The following is a 23,510-nucleotide window of genomic DNA, read 5'->3' as shown; positions in this document are numbered from 1 at the left end:
GAATGGTTTGCAGTGAACAGCTGTGGCCTCGTCAAGAGTTAATTTGTAGAACTGTTTACCTTCTTAATGTGTTTGAGACGATAACTTGTGTTGTGCAGAGGTAGTGGCTGGAACACAGTTCTCTACAGTGAATAACCCTATTCCACCAATGACTAATGAGAAGATGTGTCCAAACTTTGGGCACAGTGAAAGGAAAGGCGCCCCCTCCAGGGTGAATGCTTGAATGATGCATTTAATGAATAAATATGAACTGTGCACTGCAGAAGACCATTTTCTTATTTATTCATTCATTCAATGAATAAATGTAACCGCTGTAACCGCTTATCCACTTCAGGGTCACAGTGGGTCCAGAACCTACCTGGAATCATTGGGTGCAAGGCAGGGAATACACCCTGGAGGGGGCGCCAGTCCTTCACAGGGCAACACAGACACACACACACACACATTCACTCACACCTAGGGACACTTTGGAGTCACCAATTCACCTACCAACGTGTGTTTTTGGACCGTGGGAGTGACTGCGACACTACCTGCTGCACCACCGTGCCGCCCACCATTTTCTTATATCAATGTTAATTAATTCCTTATATATCAGTGTTAATTGAATATATATATATATATATATATATATATATATATATATATATATATATATATATATATAGCAAATTCATTAAATATTTCCTGTTTGGCTTGCCATAATATTATACATACACACGCAACCCCAATTCCAATGAAGTTGGGACATTGTGTAAAACCTGAATAAAAACAGAACACGATGATTTGCAAATCTTTTTTTAACCTGTATTCAATTGAATACACTACAAAGACCAGATATTTAATGTTCAAATGGATAAACTTTATTGTTTTTTGCAAATATTCACTCATTTTCAATTTGAGGCCTGCAACACATTCCAAAAGAGTTGGGACATGGGCATGTTTACCACTGTGTTACATCACCTTTCCTTTTAACAACACTCAATAAGCGTTTGGAAACTGAGGACACTAATTGTTGAAGCTTTGTAGGTGGAATTGTTTCCCATTCTTGCTTGATGTACAACTTCAGTTGCTCAACAGTCCAGGGTCTCCGTTGTTGTATTTTGTGCTTCATAATGCGCCACACATTTCCAATGGGAGACAGGTCTGGACAGCAGGCAGGCCAGTCTAGTACCCGCACTCTTTTACTATGAAGCCACGCTGTTGTAATACGTCCAGAATGTGGTTTGGCATTGTCTTGCTGAAATAAGCAGAGACGTCCCTGAAAAAGACGTTGCTTGGATGGCAGCATATGTTGCTCCAAAACCTATATGTACCTTGCAGCATTAATGGTGCCTTCACAGATTTGTAAGTTACCCATGACAGGGGCACTTACACACCCCCATACCATCAGAGATGCTGGCTTTTGAACTTTGTGCTGATAACAATCTGGACAGTCCTTTGTCTCTTTGTCTTGGAGGACACGACGTCCATGATTTCCAAAAACAATCTGAAATGTGGACTCATCAGACCACAGGACACTTTGCGTCAGTCCATCTCAGATGAGCTTGTACCCAGAGAACCCGGCGGCATTTCTAGGTGTTGTTGATATATGGCTTTCGTTTTGCATGGCAGAGTTTTAACTTGCACTTGTAGATGGAGAGATGAACTGTGTTCACTGACAATGGTTTTCTGAAGTGTTCCTGAGCTCATGTGGTAATATCCGTTACAGAATGATGTCGGTTTTTAATGCAGTGCTGTCTGAGGGATCGAAGGTTACGGGCTTTCAATGTTGGTTTTCGGCCTTGCTGCTTACTTGTAGATATTTCTAGATTCTCTGAATCTTTTGATGATATTATGGACTGTAGATGATGAAATCCCTAAATTCTTTGCAATTGTACATTGAAAAACGTTGTTCTTAAACCGTTGGACGATTTGCTCACAGTTGTTCACAGAGTGGTGAAACTTGCCCCATCCTTGCTTGTGAACGACTGAGCCCTTCGGGGATGCTCCATTTATACCCAATAATGACACTCACCTGTTTCCAATAACCTGTTCACCTGTGGAATGTTCCAAACAGGTGTTTTTGAGCATTCCTCAACTCTCCCAGTCTTTTGTTGCCCCTGTCCCAACTCAAATTCAAAATGAGTGAAAAAACTATAATATTTACCTCTTTGTACATTAATTATATTGTCTTTGTAGTGTATTCAAAAATCATTGTATTCTTTTTTACATTTTACACATCTCAACTTCATTGGAATTGGGGTTGCATATATATATATATATATATTTTTTTTTTTCTATAGAAATATCTTTGTAGCAGTCAGGTGAGCTAGCCTGTGCATATTGTGTGCCACCTCTCCCTCTCTGCAGCTCAGCTCTCAGAAGAGTGAGCACAGCTATACTAAGCACTAAGTCATATATTATGCACTTATCTAAACAGTACACAAAGCATGAACACACTTCTCAGGTTTGTACTAAAAGCTTAGCCCCTTTCACTAATGAAATCCAGAGAAACTCCTGAGAATCAGGTCCAGAGATTCCTGTCCTTTCGCATTTTTTCATAAAGTCTGGGACAAACTTTGTGGGTGTTTGCGTTCACACAACTCCTCCAGGTAAACTCCCAAAAATATCTGGGTTACTGTGCATGTGTGAAAGGGGCTATAGTGTTAATTATGTAATTGTGACACATCTAGTTTGATGCAAGGCCAGCAGTGGACAAAGTACACAAACCATGTACTTGAGTAAAAGTACAGATACCAAAGGTAAAATATTACTCCAGTAAAATAATACATCCTCATTGTAGATCTGTACTTGAGTAAACGTACAAAAGAATGCACTTAAGTATAAAAGTAAAAGGGCCATGACGTATTATGGCTCTAATGCCATCTCATTATCATTTTTGTAACAAGACTCATGTTTAACGCATTGTAGGTGAAAACACTCTAGTTTTACCCTTGGTTCCTATGTTAGACGATGTTTAAATGCAAATAAAACTCTGGCTTGAACCTGAGAAGTCCCCCAGGTCACATTCTTTTCAGCTACAATCATTAGGATTTAGGCACTTTAAAACATTTTATTAAGGAAGTCATCTTTAATTATAAAATCCAATATAAATAAAAAGTAGAACATACAAACAACATAAATACAAATGAATATTCAGTCAAAGCATCATGGCAAACCCTATTTTAACACACATGCAGACAATTTCATTTCTGAATGGGTTTCAAAGGGCTGTCAAAGCCACTGTCCTGACAGATTTTCAAATCTGGGAACAAGCTTTTAGGACACAGCCTACGGATCATCTCTCTCTCAGAGCCTGGGATTGGCTCCCAGTTCTTAGTTGATTTAAGGTCTGTATGCTGCTTGGGTTTTACATACGATGGCCTTTTTACAATCTCTTTGTAAACAGTTACATCAGATTTATCACCTATACATGTTCCAAAGTCCAGATCGTCCACTGAGGGGTTCAAAGAGAATGGCCTCACCGCCTCTGCACTTCTGGTGGGGTAAGAGTTGGTCAGGGGAATACTGTTGGCATAGGTGGAGCCATTAGTGGACAAACTCCAGTCACTCTGGCCATCATCTCTTACTGGTGCCTCTTCAATCAAGAAAGGCTCAACGGCCATCTGAGGATTCAAATGGTTGCTGGCTTTTCCCGATTCTGCTCCTGTGAGGTACATCTCTCTACTCTCATTTCTGATTGTCACAATCCCACTGCTAACATTACCTTCATATGAGGCCAAAGCGAGCGTGTTGGGTTTACATAAGAGCAGGGGCATTGGAGTATCCTGTGAGGTCACCTGAGGACCTTTAACACCATTTTCACCCACTGACTTACAAAGATCCAGCTGAGGGCCCTTGCCTGTAGGATTTATTCCTCTCAGTTTGGATGTCTGGGTTGCACAGTCTGTGTCAGCAAAGGGACGATCCTGATGGCTTTGTCTATTCATGCAGTCTTCACGGGAATCTGAAACACTTTGGTTTGATGCAACATTTGAAACTTTGGCAGCATGGGCATTAGCATTTAGTGAAGGTTCTGAAATGAAAAAAGACACATTATGAAGCATAGTATTCAAAAATTCTATTCTTCATTCATTAAAAAAAAAGATATTAATGCTGTTGCTGCTACAAATACAGCTACATTTATAAAAATGCACAGTGAACACAATGCACAATTGTTTAAAAAAGAAAATCTCCATTAGGGCACTCTGCGTCACATGGTGTAAACAAACAAATAATAATAAAAAAAAAAAAAACCTGATTCAACCCACAGTCCTCATAAAAAGGTACAACAATAACATACCATGGCTATTCTGATTTCTCCTAAGCTTCTTTCTGGCTACAGGAGTCTCCAACACTTTGGCCATGGCAGCCAGTTTACTGGCAGCGTTGATAATTTTTTTCTCAGCACTGGGATTTAAGGAATATATTATTAGAGTATGACAACATAGTTAAAAACCATACACACAAATACATATATATATACATTATATATATATATATATATATATATATAAAAGCAATGACAAACTCACCCAGTTTTCTGTCCCCCCTCCTCTAGCAGCTCTTGAAGACAGGTGAGATAATACCTGCGCATCCTCCGGGCTGTGTCCTGCCTCTCTCTCAGCACCTCTGCTCTAATCATCTCAGCAGCTCGCTCTTTACTCTCCTGCAGGTAATGTAGCATATCACCTGAATAACACATTAGAGGCCTGTGTTAAGATGCCCACTGGGCACAACCACAAGTTAGTACCATCAACAGTGTGCTTCAGGCAAAAGGAAACACTACACAACACTTTAGAATATAATCTCTTAACCAGCACAGTCAAGTATAGGAAAGATTTGAAGAAACTTATGGACCTCTGATTTTTTGTACAGCCTTCATATATTGGTCCTTCATTTCTTCAAGTCCAGCTTGGAGATTCTGATGATCTGCATCACTGTAACATATTATTAGATTAATGTCCTATGTTGGAATGTCCAATGTAGAAATAAACAAACATTATGTTTGTATGATTTTCACCAAGCCTTAAAAGTGTCATCAAAAATACAAACCACGATTGGGACAATCTGGCCTCCTCAGCTGCTTGTTTATGGGCTTCCCTCTCTCTGCGTAAAGTTTCAGCATGTTCTTCTGAAATGAGTGGGGAAGAAGCAATAAAGTATTACAAATTATATTTTAAAATTTACTGTACAACCCCCATTTCCAAATTTCTGTCGTTTGTCTGATAAAAAAAACAAGTTTAAGTAAATGAATAAAGGACAAATAAAAGATTTTCAGTGATCTCAATGATGAACTTAATTACATTTAAATACAAACTAATTTACCTTTAAAACTAGTTTACCTCTGGGTCACACAGCCTTTTATTTATACTATTTTGTTTGAGTATTAGTTCTGTAACTGTTCCCCAGTTCAGGGTCATGATGGGTCCAGAACCTACTTGGAATCATTAGGCCAAAGCAGGAACACACCCTGGAGGGGGCGCCAGTCCTTTGCAGGGTGACACACACACACACACCTAATAAAACCTTTTTTCAATTACCAATCCACTACCAACGTGTGTTTTTGGATCGTGGGAGGAAACCGGAGCACCCGGAGGAAACCCACACGGACACAGGGAGAACACACCAAACTCCTCACAGTCACCTGGAGCGGGACTTGAACCCACAACCTCCAAGTCCCTGGAGCTGTGTGACAGCGACACTGCCTGCTGCGCCACCGTGCAATAGTCTGTGGTCTCCCTCTCCAAGTTGTAATAACTTTAGTGGGATTTTGGTGAAATTCACTTTAAATTACAATCCAGAACTAATTGTGCACTACTCAGACTATTTTCAGTAGTGCTAAAGCCACACTATATTACCGATAATCATCCTAAGAACACCTTTACTCACAAAACAGTGTGGTGCATGTATGGCCAAAAATAATTATTTGTTCAAGAGAATGTGATTTGCACATGAAGGTCAAACCAGTTGACAAGACACTCTTCAGTTTTTACCTTTTAGCTTGTGTAAAGTGCTCTTGTGCTCTCGCACTGTGTTTTGGAGCTGGCGGCAAGCCTTTTCCAGATGCCTCTGAAGGTCCTGATTCTTCTTCTTAAACTTGGCCAAGGTTTCACTACAGCCCTTAGCATTACATTTATCAGCACCTGTTGACAAAATGGAAGTTAGCACTTTTCTTAAAAAGGGAGAATTTAAAATTAATTCTCAATGTATAACATGCACATACAACGTATCTGACTGAGCTCCTTCTCATGTTGCTCTTGGGTTTCCTTAAGCACAAGCTGGAATTTAGCCTCACTGCTCTGGGGTATGAGAAAACAAATATAATGTTTGTATGTGTGAACCAGTTTTTGTACTGCACAGTGTAAACCCATTTTTTAATACTAGCTCAAAAAGTATATAAAAGGAGAATTACATATTTTTGTAAACACAGGACTGTGATATGACATTACTGACCTTCATCCACTCCTGCTTGCTGTGGGCTAGAGCTTGGGACAGTGCATCTCTACACATCTCTCTCACCCAGACTCTTGAACCCCCTTCTCTGCTGCCTTGCTCTTCAGCAAACTCTCTGCTCAAGTCATGAACCTCTTTCAGTACCTTCTTTAACTCAGCCAGAACCTCCTCTTTGACTCGCTGCTGTGATTCCAGCAACCTCAAGTAAAGGCAGAGAAATTATTTTTCATATTTTACTTGCAGAAAACATTGCATGTTCTCCAATCATTCTTTACATGAAAAGGCAACATGTTTAGTAGTGTGGTCTTTGCCTCTTAAATCATTACCTAACTTCCTGCTCATTCCTCCAGTCTTCCTCTTTTCTTCTCAGTGTCTTTTCTAGGTTTTCCTTGTAATGTACAAGGTTCTCCTCTTTGGCCTGTTCTAAGCTCTTCTCTAGCTGAGCCTGAAGCTGTGTCTTCAAGCATGAGATCTCCTGCTGTTTGTCCTTATTCCACATCGTTCTCGCTGCAGAGAGCTCAGCTTTCAGGACTGCAGTGTGCTCCTCACTGGAACGTTGAAGCTGTGTGTTCAGAGAAAGTACCTGGTCCTGAAGCTCTTTGTTCTTTCTTATACAGACTTCTAGCTCTTGCCGTCTTTCACAGAGAGTCTCCTGCCATTTTTCTTGTGTTGTTTTTATTGCCGTGGATACCTGATATACAGAAATGATGATGAATTACCATATCTCTAAATAAAGGTAAACATTTAACTTTAATAATTTACTCAGTACCTGCTCTTGAATATTTTTCTCTTGTAAAGCCTCCCATTTTTCTCTTTCTGTCTGCAGGCTGGCTTTGTACTCTGGGAGAGTAGTCAGTTCTTTGAGCCAACAAGCATGGGCGTTGGACACAGCAGCTTCAACCTGAAAGAAGCCATTCACATTTTGCTTGCAATGCCACCTTCTGCACAATACTACTCTAAAAACTACAGAGAGGTTACCAGATGCAAACATCATCAAAAGTAAACTGAGTCAACTCAAACAGACCTGTAATGTCAGGTCCTTCACATGCTTCTGTTGCAGCTCTCTCTCTTTCAGCTTCAAAGCATCCTCCATGGCTTTGGAAATATTTCTATCTGATTCTTGCTGCAGAGCCACTCTCTGGGAACTGAGCCTGGCCTCCAACTGCTCCAGGGAGAAGATCCCAGCCTCTGACTTTGGATCATCTGTCTGTAAAGATCTTTCCTGGGTATCTGTAGCTTGGGTTTTCTGACACATTTCCAAAGCTTCCTCCAGTCTGAGGGCCCAATTCTTTTCCAGCTATGCGAGTGAAGTTAACACAAACTCAAGCACAGATACTAAAAATCTAATAGTTAACTCTTAAACAACAAATAATCAATATGAAGTTACATTTTCTGTCTCTCCAATAAACTACAATACATATATGAGTAGGAAAGCTTATGATTCAGTTTGGGCATCTGAGATCATTAGGCTCTTCAGAAAGGATTGTTATTCTGTGCTTCACAGTGCCCTTCTTGAACTTTATACCTGAGTGTGCAATAGGCAATCCCAGTAAACAGATTTACTAGAACATGAATTTGGAGCCAAAAGTAGTGTTGTTCAGTACGATTTTTGGAGGATGATAGCACTATAATAATGATGAACCATATAAAAAACTCAACAACCACAAGAAAAAAAAAACAGGCAACAGTTACATCCAAGTTCTCAGAGTGAAAATCATTTATTCACTCATTTTCTGCTACTTCTCCATACCGTTTAGGGATCCCTTAACAGACAGTGGCCTGAAGCGCAAATTTAACACACAACCCCAGGACGGTGTAGCTGTGAAGAGCAGCACTACCTGCTGCACAGTCTGAGTGAAGACATAAAAAAATGATTCTGTGGTTTTAATTTTGACCAACTTTGTCAGTGACATGTTTAAAACCCCAGGGAAATATGTTAATTTGAGTAAAAGTAGGATAACATGTCACCTTTAATGTGCATTAATATAAAAATGTGTGCATCCAGACGTACAGAAAGTTTAACAATGGCTTAGAATGTGGCTGAGCCAATCATACGACGAATTTTGCATTTTGATGAGTTATCAGTCAAAAAGAATCTGAATCTTGAAATAAACCCAAATACAAATGAAAACCTAGACCCACAAAATGAAATTTGCATGCACTAACAACCTTGCTTGCTGTAACACTGAAAAAAGACATCTACTGACCTCTTCCTGCTTTTGCTGCCAGCTCTGCTTGGCTGAGGCCAGTTCTTTTGCAACCTGCAGCTGGATCTCTGTTTCTTTGTCTTTGGTCCACTGAGCTTCTAATAAGGCAATCGCTTCCTGGTGCTGGGAAGCCAACTCAGTCTTCAACCTCTCCAAAGACAACCTGGTCTCCTCTCTTCTGTTTAGCTATGAAGCAGAGAAAGAAATCATACAGTGATTAGAGAAAATCTAGAGCTAATAAACAAACACTTTTTACCATATTTATAAAAGCAACTGTTTTAAAACTAACTTTTGGAAGGGACACAATACAGCTTAAATGTGACAATGTGATGGTTTTGTACATAAGTGTTTAAATTCAGTTACCTCATCCTCTCTTAGTTTCTTCTCTTCTGCAATCTTGCACTGAATGTTTTCTTCAAGTTTGTCTTTTTCTTTGCAAACAGAAATGTAACATTCCTGCACTGCTAAGACTTCTTGCCTGAGATCAGCCAGTTTAGACCTGAGAAATTGAGCATAAAAGAGCTTGCTTGCAACATACAAATCTTTTGGAGAACAAAAGTATTTTAGTCATAAAAGCATACAGTGTAATCCCGTATAAAATCTGCAGATGACTTCTAACGAGTGAAGGGTATTGAGACGTATGTGTGTAAATTTGTCTTACTCCAGTTTCTGGACTTGCTGTTCATGTTGGTCAGCGAGCTGCTCCACATGAGTTGTATGTTCCTGGATGAGCTCTGCACGGACATGCTGCACTACATCATCTCTGTACTGCTGCTGGACCCTCTCATACCTCAACAGACAAACACACATCTTTGATGTTAAACATTCATTGCTTGGAAAAAAAATCCAATTAACGTACAGCTGGCCATGCCTTTTGCGTGCTGTCCACGTCACTTTCTATTCCTCATCAATTTTTAAAAAGGACAATTTGTCTTCTCACCTCTCTGCAGCCTCCTGTTTCTCTTGGTCAAGCTCTTGAATCATCTCTCTCATCTTGGTACATAGCTCCGAATTAGCTGCTTTGACCTTCTCCTCGCTCTGCTTCAGTTCCTTGTTACATGCTTCAAGAGCCTGCCATTTACATATAGTATTAATACAAAAATCACTCCAGCAGTGTGTTTTTTTTACATTTTGAATAGAAATGTTTTGCTGCTAAACACACAGACCTCTATTCTTTTCTGAAGGTTCTGCCGTTCCTCATCAAGCTTTATAAGCTCTTTTTGAGACACCATGTTGGATGGCTCCATAAGCTTTTCTAAACTGCTTTCCCTCACCTAGAGCAGAGGAAAGCAAGCTCTTTAGCAGGGATGCTCATCATTTTTGAGGCTGTAACTCAGCAAAAATACAAGAGTATTATTTTATAAACCCCACCAAAGAGTCTTTAGCCATCTTCTTTGCTCCATCTAGCTCAGTCTGTAGCTGCTCCATATGGCTGTGTGTTGTCCGCAGCTCCTCCTGTAACTGAGACATTTTCTGCCTTTTGGTTTTCAGCTGTGAAAGGCACCGTTGAAGCTCATTCTTGAGTTCCCTCACCAAGTCCTCCTTAGGCAGACTTGAGTCTGATAATACAGGAGTGCTAAAAACAGACAGAGGGCTTAATTTCATCACATTTATATCACAAATCAATGCATTTCTTGAAGACCATCATTTCTTATTAAACATGTTACCTGTGATTCCTGGTATTTTTCCATGTAACTTTCTTGATACCCAAGTCTATGTAGGATTCTGACAGATGGTTTTCCCAGTCTGTGTTGGAATTAAAAGAAACTGCTCCAAGCTTGATGGCAGACTCATACAGTGTGATCTGCTCTTTCAAGTCCATTAACTCTTCCTATGGAGAACAAAGGGGTAACCACAAAATAACATGCCTATGTAATGTTAGAATAAGCTGACGACTTAAGCATTTTACGCTTACATCTCACTCACCTGCAATGCTTTGTTCATGTTCTCACTGATGTTGCGGCTTGACTGTGCCTGATGTAGCTTCATCTGCATCTGGCTCATCTCCTGCACAGACCCTAAACATAGATAAACAATTTAAAGAATGCAGGAAATCTACAATACAACACTAATTAAGAAACTCATACAGTATCTCAATAAAATTTAATGAAAAAAATTGAAATATATGACATAACAGACAAAAACTAAAACCTGGTAATTTTACTGTTGCTATAGTGATTTAACTACATTAACATTTCTGCAGAAAAGACATGCTGTAACAACAGACACAGAAAAAACTGCATACACACCAGTCTGGAGCAGCTTGGCACACTGCTGTTGGCTCTCCTCCAAGCGCTGTGTGAGGGCATTGATGACTGTAGCTCTGTCCACCTGCTCCTCCTCCCTCTGCCTCTCCAGCTGTCTCACCTGCTCCCGCAGCCTCTGGGCCTCCTGCACCTGCCAGGGACACACGCGCGCATAATCTTATTTTGTGTAAAAGACAGCCCACAAATATTAGTCCTCAGTCAAATACAATGCAGTTAACGTGTAGAGTAAAGGGAAGAATGTGTGTGCAGTAACCTGCTCTTCCAGGCTCTGAGTGTGCAAGTCCAGTTTTTGTTGTAGTGCGAGTACTCTAGCTTCATGCTGTTCCCTCATGGTTGCCATGTCTCTGTCATGCTGCTCCCGTGCTCGTGTTAGTGTGTCTGAGCGACACAGCTCCATCACCTGCTGCTTCATGCTGTCTACTGCTGCCTCTGCAACATGCTGTTTCTTCATGTTCTACACTCACACAGTTAAAACCAAAGGTCTTGCTTTATATAATTTCTTAGACGTGTTCATCATGGAACGTGATAAATTGATTAAGAATCTGTATTTTTTTTACCTCCTTTTCTCTCTCAGTAAGGTTCTGTATCTGCCGCTCAAGGGATCTGACTTTGCTTTGCAGTTGAGATTCTTTTTCTTTTGCCTCCTCTATCAGATGATTAGATTCCTTCAGTGATATTGCCATACCATCTTTCTCATCTAGACAAAAACCAACAATCTCAATTATTATTTCCTGTGTTACTCTTTCTGAAAACTATTTGGCCAAGTCCAAAATGACAACAGGTTGTTTTGAAATATGTTAACATCAAGTTTTTAATATAATGTAGCAGAAAGATCTCAGTCTTGCTAATTTAATGATTTGCCATTTTGGAATTAGACCTTTAATATACCACCATGTCTTTCTTTTGACAGACAAAGAATGAGAACAAATAATTAACCAGGTACTACCATCAACTCCTGTTTCTGTTAATAATAATCTTGTGTAAGTCAGTGTGTCTAAGTCTTCCCTGATATTGGCCTACCTTTGACAATGGCAAACTGATGTTCCAGATATCTCATTTTACGCCTGCTATCCTCCAGTTTCTGCTCAAGGTCCTCAATCTGTCTAGACTGAGCTTTGTTTAAAATCTTCAACTGTGCATATTCTTGTACATCAACAGCACCTAAAACATATAAATATTTTATACTTGAATTACTCATTAACACTCATAACTACTGGTTTTCACATCATTTTGAAAATGTACTTTTGTTTATAACTAACCTGGTGATGAGTCAAGAAACTCTCTTTGAAGCTGGTCAAAGTCATCATTCAGTGGGAAGGACTTTGTGTTGAACATCTTTGGTTGGGTTGCTGGATTATGTGGACGGTAGGTAGCTTTGTAACAATCAATAGCTTTGCCCTCAGCAATGCCATTACTAAAATTCTAGGGAAAAATTGACAGAAAAGGAAAATCTATCACGCATTTACAACTACAAAATTAGTTTGCATTACACCACTCAGATATGATTAAAAAAAATCTCTCAGAAAATAGGCACATAACTAGGTCCACAAAACCCTTCAATCTCAAAAACATCAAATATTATTTAGCAATAATTTGACTTTCCATAACTGATGGGAGTTACTAAAGTATTCAGATTAATAACTGCATCACATAATTCATGACGATTTATATGCCTTACCTGAAAATGGTTTCTGACATTCAGCTGTTCCCCATAGTCTTGATCATCTACCTTAGACTCTATCCCATGGTCAAGACCTGGATGTGGGTAAGCATCCTGTTCAAACCTTTCCTCAGTGGATGAGTCATTGGCGCCATTGGACTCTGCCATTTCTGCAGAGGAGTACACATAGTCTCCAGATTCCAACTGATAATTCTGGTGCTGATGTGGGTTCCAGACATGGGGTAAATGTTCTGTACCACCCTGGATATGTTCATCATGGCTATTCTGCTGTGCCACTGTGCTGTCATAGGTGTAGCCCTGAGGTTTGGAAAGATCATAGTCATTCCTAAAATTCTTCAAATAAAAGTTATCATCTTAATAATGCATGTAAATTCAAAATGCCATTTATGTCTTAGTAACAGAATTGAAGTTATAAACTCACATCAGCAGTGCAAGGAACTTCTGACTGATTAGACCATTCAGGGCGTCCATTCCAAGCATGTTGTAATCTAAATTATAATACAAATAAATGTACTACAATTTAGTAAATCGAAATAGCACAGATAAAAGTTTTTTTTTTCTAAGAGAAAGAGTGCCCTAAGTTACAGATACCTGTTGCTGTCTCCTTCGTGGCTGCAGGTTGAGTATTCCAGCTCAGGCGAGGAGCAATCCCGACTGTCCTCTAGCATGTCATCTGGAAGGTCAGTCAGGAGTTTTTGCAGCTGCATGACACATGGGGTTTAGATTGGTTAAGTGAAACAGTAGAAACAGAAATGTAGAGGGAATTCTTCAAAACAAAGATGAAACCATAGCAACTGTCACCACAAAAAATAGGATGTGTCACCATAATTCACAGAAACTCTGTTTGCTGCACTATACTTCAGCTGATATTATGAAAACATAACAATTCAAATGAAATTCAGGATAAAAAAACACAAGAAAGCATACACAATCAAAGAATGTTTTAAAGGAATCCAGTCAGACAATAAGTTACAATCAAAATAAAACAGGCTTTCCTTAGAGTGTAAACTAGCAAAACCAGATGGACTTACTCTTCTTAAAGAATGCTGAATGAACCTAACGTCTTCCACAGTCCCCTCACACACAAAAACTCCATGTTCACGCATTTATCCTCAATGACAAGACTCCACTCTCAGAGTTTGCTCAAGGGACTAAACCACATGCTTCAGACTTGCTCGAGTTCATCTGCATGAGTCATATGATTAAGTAGGCGTAAGCACGGGAGGAGGAAGGATCGGCTATTCTGTCTTCATTTTTGGTTTTGTCCTTGTCTGTAGACTGCCCATTGTCAGTCGCTGGGCATATATTTTGGTTAATTGGAGCAGAAACATTCCTGCCGTCCATTGGGGAAAACGACCCTCCCAACAAATATGGTCCTGTATATGGCCCACGCTTCAGCACTGCATCAGCCTCTGCAAAGACTTGATTTCCTTCTTCCAGTCGTCAAAACATCTGATCCAACATTGTTGTTTACATCAAAACCAATTTTGCCACTGGACAGCTCGGCCTTTACTCTTCAGTTGCTCCATCCCAGGCTTCATCCAAACAGCCATGGAAAAGTATCCTAAGTAGGGTAGCACTAAAACAGCCACAGCAGTCACACCTGACAGCACTTCACTTGAACCCATAATAGCTCTGGGTCACTGTGCAGCAGATTACTCAAGAGTGAGTCAGAGCCTGCATTCATGTGATTGGAAGTATCTACTCTTTAAACACCCGAAGGGTTACCCCACCTACTGTCTTGAGGCTTCCTGAACAAACTTCCACTTTCTCATATATGTTTTTGTGTTTTGTATTCATATTAAGTAGAATCAAAACCCATTGCTGCTTCTGAATGCTATAACTTTTTATAATCTTTTCATTAAAAGTTAATTTTGACTTCAACAGTTATATGAATACACACACAATCTAGAGCTATAAATATCCTAAAATATGCAACCTCAAATGGTTTAATATTAACAACTTATGACTGTATGGATATTATAAAAACACAGGTACAAAAAAAAAACGTTTGATTGAAAAAATTGTCAGTATTAGTTTTCAAATACTATTGTTGAAGTCAAATTTAACTATTAAAAGATAAGTTATAGCATTCGAAAGCAGTAATGGGTTTTGAATCAACTATTAACCTAATTCTAGACTGATTTATCTATTCATATATCTTCAACAACTAAGTGACATAAATCTACTTCTTGGATGAATTAATTAAATGCTATCAGTGATAATAAATACAAACATACATTACAAACTGTACATTAAAAAAAAAAATAAATCTTCCTCTGCATACTTTTTACCCCAGTTTCACCCTGTTCTTTACAAAGTGCTCCTGTGTGGTCAGTGGAGCTGAAAAAATGGGCAATGTGTGTAGATACAAGGTATGTAATCCATTCAGTGCATTATATAACAGTGCTTTCTTTCTTTATTTATTTATGTCAAATGCATTTACAATAATCACATTTTTTAATTTGTAAAGCAGTGTGTGCGTGAGAGATAACTGTTTGTTCCACTCTTTTCCTTAATGGCCAAGGCCACCAGAAGACCACACAAAGCGTTATTTAGCTGATGTATCATTCACTGCTCAGCAGTGGTAACAACGTGGTGGGGGCATCTTAATATGTGCAGCCCTGGTACATGGATCACAACAAGCAGTGCTGCTGGAGTTTACACCCCTCAGTGTCACAGTTGAACTGAAAATAGTCCACCAAACAAAAAAAAATCTGGTAAAAAGCATTGATGTTTCTTATCCGATGTACCGTTGCAACAGATTAACACACCGATTCAGTGTCACTGCAGTGCTGAGGATGACTTGCCACAAACACTAGACTTGATATTTCTGCTCCTGGGCTCCCCTATACTTGCAGAATGTAATTCATTTTACAGCACTGTCCAGAAATCAATGGGAAAGGAGTAGTAAAATGAGTCTAGATTCCTACCATCTTCCAAAAGTTACCTAGTATAATGTCTGCAGGGTAGAGTGCAGATTAGCAATGACAAAGGCCCTATTCTCCCTATTACAGCTCAGTGGAGTATCAGAATGAGTTTGCAACTGTAACTGTAATGTAAAAAACCTACCTAGTGCTACTTTAAATAACACCTGTTCTGTACTTTTGTGGGGATCCGTACCTTTGAAGAACTGGGGACTGAAATGTATTCTGAGCCAAAATGGGCTATGCACCTATTTTCTAAGTGGAGTAAATGGACAACACGTGTTAAATGTCAATGTGTGAGTTGTTTGGCCAGGCAGTGCATGTATTGTGTCAGTTATTTACATCCATATGTCTCTCCCACCTCTCTTTGAATGGGCGTGTCTACAGCAGGACTGCCGTTTTCTATCAGTCACTCAGTTTACTCGTATTTCCAAGCAACAGGGTCGTGGTAGAAATGTTAAACTAACGCTACCTCTTGTTCCCGAGCGTAGTCCTCTTGGTCGTACTCCTCTTCCTCCTCATGCTGAGTCTGCAGGGCTGCGCTGTCGAAGTCGATGGACATGACTAGGGTTTTACTGTCTAAAAAAAGGCATTGTTCAGTTTCACTACAACAAAAACAAACATGGATGAAACGGTGCTTATTACCGTTAGATGAGCGAGTCCGCGGAGGTGTTAGACCCGTTTAGTGAGTCAGTTTCGACTGAATCGTACTTTTTACACGATTTAATCTATACAATAAGGCTCGGAGTTTAAAGCTGTTGTACTATGTAAATAAAAAGTTTAGCTACGTGTTAGCTAGCATTAGCACGCCGCATAATAATTCCCAGGTTGCCAACACCACCACAATAGTGTTAGCGTTAGCCAGAGACGGGGAACATAATTAAAACCACTGTCACTTACCTTCAGTGTAAAGATGAATCGTTCATAGTCCTGAATCCGTGTCCAATTCCACCCGGGGCCGCCGGTCACTTGTCTACCGGTGTTGTGTTAAAGTGACACTCTCAGAGAACACGGATACTTACTCCTCACTTTGAACGCTTTATTACATCTGCCTGACTGCTAAAGCTAACCCGATGTGAGCGTTACGCCGCGCACTGTCCTCGGGGGCTGAGACGGTGGGATTTCTCGCGCAGTTCTCCGGTCTCTTCGTTCAAAGCACAGAGGAGCCTGTGGAGTTGAAACATGGCGCTCCAAACAGCGGCAAAAAAGCTCGCCCGCTGATTGGTTCCTGAGCTGATGACGTGAATCCCCCCCTCCTTCAATAAGATGAATAGTAATAACTGAAGTACATATGTATATAACCCCAATAATTTAAGTCCGTTGTTATAGTGACACCCTTATCTGGACAGATTAACTAGAAAAACTCTAAGAACTGGGCAGACTGTAAATACATAATACCCATTGCTTACAAAAATTCATACATTGTCTGCAAGTACTAATCACTGGGCACAAGACATGAGCACATGCTGAAGGTGACACACACACTTTTGAGTAGTCAGTCCACCTACAAATGTGTTTTGGGGCCATGGGAGGAAACCAGAGCACCCACAGAAAACCAATGCAGCAAGGTTTGAACCCACTACCCCGGGACCCTGGGGCTACGTTGACTGTGGTACTGCCTGCTGCACCATGTTCCTCGCTTACTACTAAAATTAAAGTAACAGGCAAACATCACCATGTAACCAATTTGTTAAATCACAATTGTATGTGTTGTATGTTTTAGGCGTTGATTAAAATATGACTTACATATTGGACACACATTTAAGATTTAATCATTATAATAATTGTTATAGGTCATAAAAGACGTTACTCCTGCCCCTGAGCCTCAGTATAGTTTCAGTCATTACAAAAATGCTAGGTGAACATTTCCATCTTGCTTCCAGACAAAACATAAAAAGTAAATACAAATTTAAAAAATCCAATTTTCCATAGCAACAAAGGTGTCCTTTATTTTGCTGTTCAAATATGAAACAATAGATCTTACATAGCATAAGTTATCTGATCAGGGGTGAGATTAGCAAAAGCACTGTAGCCTTAAGATAAATTTAACTGAATCATCTGAATGCATTCTCTCTCTCAAACACACACACACTCTGTCGTCAACTTAAAATGTACAGTGTTTTTATAAACTCTACACTTGTATTGTGTTTTGTATGGGTGAAAACTAGAGGATTTCTAGTAATGACAATACTTCATTCACAGGCACTGCTGTGCATCTACCTAAAACTTGAAAAGTGATCTTTGAGCAAAACAAATAAAACATGCTGGCTTTGACAGTGTTCAACAGATAAACATTTTCAGTTTATTACAGAGTACTCTCACACCTCCAAAAAAGGTCAAATGTATACCTTTCAAATGTTTGTTTTAACCAAATGTCAATACATGGGACTAAAACAATATAACCTCACCTCCCAAGATGACTCCAACATAGTCTAAAGAACATTTGATACAGCAGACTTTGAAGATTCAGAAAAACAGATTTCCTTTGGGCATTTCTGTTGTGTTCAAGATGTACAAAGCTGTTGGGGCTTAAATTATCTGCAGCTGTATATCACAAACTAGCCAGTTTAAGCACACACTTAATCAGTGATCAGGGTAGAGGACCTGAAAGAAGTTTGTGTCACTGACAGCCCTCAGAGCCATCTGGCTGTCGGATGAATGAACGGTATTGAGATCTTGAGTGGCCAACCCATCAAGCCAGTTTACTGACAATGGCCTGGTTTAGAGAATTCAGCTGATTGGTCCATTTGTCCAAGGCTGTGTATCGAGCACCGCCTCTCTTCTGGTGATCAAGCTCCAACAGCTGGTTAACCTGGTCAATTCGGCCATTGATCGTGCTGAAATAGTTACATTGGGAAATAGCAGAATTAATAAACACTCCTATCCACCCACTTTGTTCATTTTCATTAAATATCAAACTGAAATCCACTGACAGCACTACACAATATTTGAGAAATAGTTTTCAAAATATCCTCACAGGTGTCATACACCTATCAACCATAACATTATGACCACCTCGTTTTCACACACGCTGTCCATTCTCTCAGCTCCACTGTGTACTTCTACAATTAGACTGGAGTCTATTTGTTACTCTGCATTTCATGTTTGCTCCCTTTTACGCTGGTCAGAACCCGCATAGAGCAGGTAATATTTTGGTGGTGGATAGATCTCAGGACTGCAGTGACACTGACGTGTTGGTGTCATGATATTGTGTGTTTGGATATTTTTGGTCTGTGGATAACTCAGTTCAGTACTGACACTGGTAGTGTTATCTGATCAATCCACCTGTACTAACACAGCACACCTTAACACTTCACTGCCATGTCCATTTTACTGTATTGTGCTGAGAATGATCTATCACCCAAATAATACCTACTCTGTGATAGTCCTTTGAAGGATCCTCCTTCAAGTGGCCATCACGTAGGTACAGCCACATATGGACTCCAGTCTGCAACTGTAGAACTACTAAGTGCATTTATATGGTCGGTAGAGCTGTTTAAAGTGACAATGATTGTACAGACAAAACCAAATCATGATCATAAACAACTTACTTGTCTAGTATACACTGCACAAGTAAGCTTTCCACATCAGCAACATCAATGTTCAGTTCCTGCAAAGATACAGCAACATGTCAAATGACAAACATCCAAGAAAAACAGTGAAATCCAAATTATAAAGAAAATATATGTAGAACATTAATACCTTTGAAATAAAAGGTATGTGTATTCTAGTGTAAGGCTTAATTAATTTGATGAGCACTTGTGTTCTTATGTTTCGTAACAGCTCTGAAAGGGAAAAAAATAAATATATGTCAATCTCATACTCTATTACAAAAGTTTTAAATTACATGGCATAGTGTAATAGCAATAATAAATCTTATTGTTAGACTAAAACTCTATAAGCAAAAAACTGATGGTGATTTAAACTAGTTTTTAAATTATGTATCCTTTAATAGCGAGTATTCATTAAATGATAAATATGCTCTATTAACACTTGATAAAAAAAATTGCAAATGCAGTTATATTTGCAAATACAATTTTTAAAAAATCGTCTCAAAGATTATCAGGCATCATCATTAAGTTGCATTGCAAATTCTAAGTATATTTTTGAATGTATATATATAGTAGTGTTCCTTTTTAGGCCAATTACATGTCAGACTCACCCTCAATGTGTTCCCTGATGAAGGGGTCATCCATTATGTTACTGTGATTCGTCTTCAAGATTTTCTCAAACTCTGTAATGTCATTGTTCTGGTAGGCACTACAAATAAAAAAACAAATTCATCCAAAACATCCAGTTTAAGTTTGTGTTAAAAAGTCATTTAGAAAAGCTACTGGGATTAAAGATTTAGGGCAAATTTGGCATGATGATAAAATACAATATCCATTTTGTCTACCTTTATGTTTACCATGGGTATAAGATACTGGCCAAAAATATTTATGATTACAGCAATTACATTTGGATATTTAGATAACTTTTATTTCCATTTATTTTAGATAACTTCATGTTTTTAATGCAGCCTTACCTTACCAAGTTCGTCATTGCTAGAATTTCTGGATCATTTTTGTAGGGTTTTGCCTAGCCATAAAAATCATTTTAGAAGAATCAGTTAAGTTAGTGAAACTTCAAATCAACATAAAATATGCAAATTATATATATATTTTTTATTACCTCTTGAGAATCAAATGGGTTTATTCCCGACTTCATTAGCATGTTGGCCAAGACTAGGTATTTTAAACAAGTCGTTCGCCTTGGACTTCCAGACTCGTCATAATTTTTGAATGCCTCAAAAAAATCTGTGTGCGCCTTCTCAAATTCTCCCTCTCTTAAGTGCATTTTTCCACCGCATTCTGAAAAATGATTAAAAATGAAAAACAATTACAAAGTTTCTTAATTTATAGAGGACAGTGATCTAAGAATGAATTCCATATTAACATATATTTATAACTAAATAATAATTCATTAATAAATATTTAAAGGGGAATAAACAATACCTCTGATAACTCCCATGATGAGTGGATGAGGAATTGCTGATTTGATGTGTAAAGACTGCTCATACAGAGCTTTAAGTTTCTTGTTGTTTTTCTGTGCTGTGTACATCTGGATTTCCAAAGCATAGATCTCTAACAACTGCGTGCCCTTCTTGAGGTCATCTTCACCATCATCCGTCTTAACAAAGAAATAATTTTCTATAAAATTACAGTCACAAAACTACTTTAACTGTATGAATAATAAAAGGTCTGATGTCTCATTTACCTGACATGACTGATGCAACTGCCTGAGAATTTTCTGAAGCTTTCCATACTCTTCTCTCTCCAGATACAACTTACCCAACTGGGTGGAGCAAAGAAACAGAAGCCAAAATGTTTGAGTACACAAAAAACAGGCAATCATTTTGTGTTTAATTAGAGCAGAGATATAAGGCACTTCTATACTTAAAAACATGAATAAATTAAAAAAGATTTAGAATATCTAATAATTAAACCAGCTCTGTTTAAAAATCAAAAGACTTATATCATAAACTAAATCTACAGACCTTAGTATTGGTTTTAAACCAGAGTCTGTCATTCTTGGCATCTTTTAGTGCCTCTAGAGTAGTCTCGTAAAATTCCTGCAGCAAGTCCATCTATGATCAGAACGGAGAAAGGAACAGTTTCAAAAACACAAAGTATAAGAAATTATTTTTTTTCCTGACCATATTGTGACAACATAAATAATACCTGTTTGGATGTCGAAATGTAATCTAGAATGGAGTTAATGGATTTCTCAGAGTAGTTCCTTGTTACAGCACTTCGTATATATGTCAAGAGCTGTTTGTAACGATTCATCATTTCAGGAAAGTTTGTCTAAATTAATAAAAGAAAACCATAAAAACAATAATCAGAAACCATCACACACATCCAATATTCCTCCCTCAGCTTTAGAAACATTTAAGAAAACATTATCTAATATATTATGCATGTTGTTTACCAGCTTGAAGTTGATCTTAATCATCTGTTTCAATGCTTTGAAACCCCATTCTCCTTTTTCACCTTCAAGTTCCAGCACCTATGATGCAGAACTCAATGTATTACTTTCCTTTAGTGCATACTTTTACGTCTCAAATAAATAAATCAATGATGCTTTACCTTCTGAAAGCTACTCAAGGCTGCTTTTGGATCATCTTCCTTTAGGGCTTTGGAGTTATAATACTGGTTCTCCAAGTCGACATTTGGCTCAGAGTTACTATCCTCTGAATATTCCTGAAACAGTAAGAACAGACAAAATCCCTTAGCTACTTGATATACAGCTTTGAAGATAATACAGTTAACTGACATTGTAAGATGAGCATAGTGGACACATCTGGTCTTTTGCATCAATTAATGGGAAATTCCACTTGTGAAAATAACAGATAAAACTTCTTGCAATTAAATCTTCAGCAGAACTCCACTAAATGCATTGTACAACAACCCATGCATGTACCCTCAGTTTAATTTGCAGGTGTGTTCAAACAGAGGTGAAAAAGCACCTTAAAATATACAACTGCTCTAAAGAATAATAAGATAAGCCAACAGTCATAGCCACTATCTGTGAAGAACACCACCCTGGTGGTTTAACCCAGAATCAATAACAATCAATTATGCTCTGCTTAACTGCAAATTAATAGTCACCAGTAAACATCTTGTTTAATGAATTATTTTTGAGGTAATATGACACTAATTTCTTCAAACAGTCTTCACTACATTCAGTGACACAGGGTTTGTGCTCCTGGAGCACAGTTTGGTAAAAAACAAGTTCTAACACAAGTACTAAACTTAGTAACTCACTGATCAGGATACAGCACAAAGATATTTCTGCATGATGTGAGCTCCATCTTTGTGCAAAGAAGCTTTTAAGAAATCCAGCCCAGATGTTGAAAACTACAAAATATGTAGGCCACTAAGCTAGGAGTACTTTCAGTTTTGAAAAAATAACATTTGAACAAATGTTCCTACAATGGTTAAAACTAGGATCCAAGACTAACAGCAAGTAGTAATAAAAGAGGAGAATGCTCCTGTCAAAATGTGCAACTCACTGCAGTGAGATGCAAGTTTAGATGTTTAACTGAATCTAGTGCAATACAGAATGTGGAAGTTTGCATAAAAAGGATTGCATTCACAGCTGCTGATAACAGTTTATTAATGTTGTACTGCTGCAATTCAGCAACAAGAGGATGTGTGCGGTGAAGCTGTGTTGAAGTGAATGTATTTGTCCCATCTCCTTGTCCTAGTACTCAGCGTGTACTCGGACTCTATTAAAGACGAACCAACAACCACACAGGGTGGTCTCAGCCAGCTAAACGATTCAGCAACTGAACAGGGGGCTTTAAAAGACGACCAGAGACGTTAACTACCGTTAAGGAGGGAAACGGCACAGAGAGAAGAGCACAGACTGAAGAGCTAACCCAGCTAACGCTACGTTAACCTGCCACTGAGTTGTTGTGTCGTTAGCTTGTGAAAGACGACGTCGAAACTAAAGCAGATAACACCACTTAAGCACTTCGTCGCTTATTTTTAAATATAAAGCCACTGCCTGCAGGCAGAAACCTCAGCGCTAACTCCATCAACCCGCTCACATAATGTGGCTAAGCTAACTCTGAGTAGTTTGTAGACTGAGCTGGAGGCCGGTAGCTAAGACCGAGAGCTGCTAACAGCACACATCTCACACCCACAATCGCGCAGCAACCGGACTAAAGTGCTCCCCACGCTCGGACTCTCACACACCGAGACTACCACACACTGCACCGCCCCCCACAGCAGCGAGGCCACTCTCTAATGTTTTACCAGGTCATAATCCTCCTCATCGTCGCACATGAAGTCATCCTCCATGTCAGACATCTTGACCGGGGAACAGGGCCGATCACTCCCGGCGTCCTCCGCGCTACGAAATAATCCCACAGAGCCGCGCTCACAGCGCCCCGCTTGCCGATCCCAGATCAGCTCGTTGCGCGCTTCTTACCCCCGCGACAGCAGCG

General features: G+C 39.1%; 2 protein-coding genes across 2 annotated transcripts; both read right to left on the bottom strand.

Annotated features, from left to right (window-relative positions):
• Nucleotides 1-3,063: 3,063 nt before the first annotated feature.
• cep152 (centrosomal protein 152) lies at nt 3,064-16,724 on the bottom strand. The gene is made up of 29 exons (XM_066669981.1): nt 16,418-16,724; nt 15,990-16,096; nt 13,182-13,291; nt 13,012-13,078; nt 12,588-12,887; nt 12,169-12,331; nt 11,930-12,070; nt 11,467-11,606; nt 11,163-11,363; nt 10,892-11,039; nt 10,569-10,660; nt 10,310-10,473; nt 10,014-10,218; nt 9,809-9,916; nt 9,583-9,713; nt 9,304-9,432; nt 9,006-9,141; nt 8,643-8,828; nt 7,460-7,732; nt 7,205-7,336; nt 6,762-7,126; nt 6,436-6,634; nt 6,206-6,281; nt 5,976-6,125; nt 5,035-5,113; nt 4,840-4,919; nt 4,515-4,671; nt 4,283-4,389; nt 3,064-4,015 (listed from the first exon to the last, which is right to left on the bottom strand). Exons 2-29 carry the CDS (start codon nt 16,077-16,079, stop codon nt 3,186-3,188), a joined length of 4,959 nt encoding a protein of 1,652 aa, XP_066526078.1. The 5' UTR covers nt 16,080-16,096; nt 16,418-16,724; the 3' UTR covers nt 3,064-3,185.
• A 717-nt stretch (nt 16,725-17,441) lies between these two features.
• Nucleotides 17,442-23,476, bottom strand: cops2 (COP9 signalosome subunit 2). Its single transcript, XM_066669687.1, has 13 exons — nt 23,320-23,476; nt 21,646-21,759; nt 21,488-21,565; nt 21,238-21,363; nt 21,054-21,143; nt 20,774-20,851; nt 20,512-20,686; nt 20,189-20,367; nt 20,043-20,095; nt 19,680-19,777; nt 19,220-19,302; nt 19,069-19,127; nt 17,442-18,354 (listed from the first exon to the last, which is right to left on the bottom strand). Exons 1-13 carry the CDS (start codon nt 23,371-23,373, stop codon nt 18,210-18,212), a joined length of 1,332 nt encoding a protein of 443 aa, XP_066525784.1. The 5' UTR covers nt 23,374-23,476; the 3' UTR covers nt 17,442-18,209.
• Between the last annotated feature and the right edge of the window lie 34 nt (nt 23,477-23,510).

This window comes from Hoplias malabaricus, chromosome 4, assembly GCF_029633855.1.
Source record: "Hoplias malabaricus isolate fHopMal1 chromosome 4, fHopMal1.hap1, whole genome shotgun sequence".
In the NCBI taxonomy this organism is placed as follows: Eukaryota; Metazoa; Chordata; class Actinopteri; order Characiformes; family Erythrinidae; genus Hoplias; species Hoplias malabaricus.
The sequence above is the reverse complement of the archived record's forward strand: the minus strand, read 5'-3'. Positions and strand labels throughout refer to the sequence as shown.

Bases quoted from the DNA above. Each gene is read 5' to 3' on its own strand.
- cep152 (XM_066669981.1), bottom strand. From the start codon at position 16,079: ATGTCCATCGACTTCGACAGCGCAGCCCTGCAGACTCAGCATGAGGAG. The intron at 13,292-15,989 runs GTAGCGTTAGTT...TGTGTCATGCAG, and splicing joins ACTACGCTCGGGAACAAGAG to CTGCAAAAACTCCTGACTGA. The intron at 4,920-5,034 runs GTTTGTATTTTT...AATATGTTACAG, and splicing joins GCCAGATTGTCCCAATCGTG to TGATGCAGATCATCAGAATC.
- cops2 (XM_066669687.1), bottom strand. From the start codon at position 23,373: ATGTCTGACATGGAGGATGACTTCATGTGCGACGATGAGGAGGATTAT. The intron at 21,566-21,645 runs GTAAAGCATCAT...TCTGCATCATAG, and splicing joins CCTTGAGTAGCTTTCAGAAG to GTGCTGGAACTTGAAGGTGA. The intron at 21,364-21,487 runs GTAAACAACATG...TTATTAATTTAG, and splicing joins TTAAGATCAACTTCAAGCTG to ACAAACTTTCCTGAAATGAT.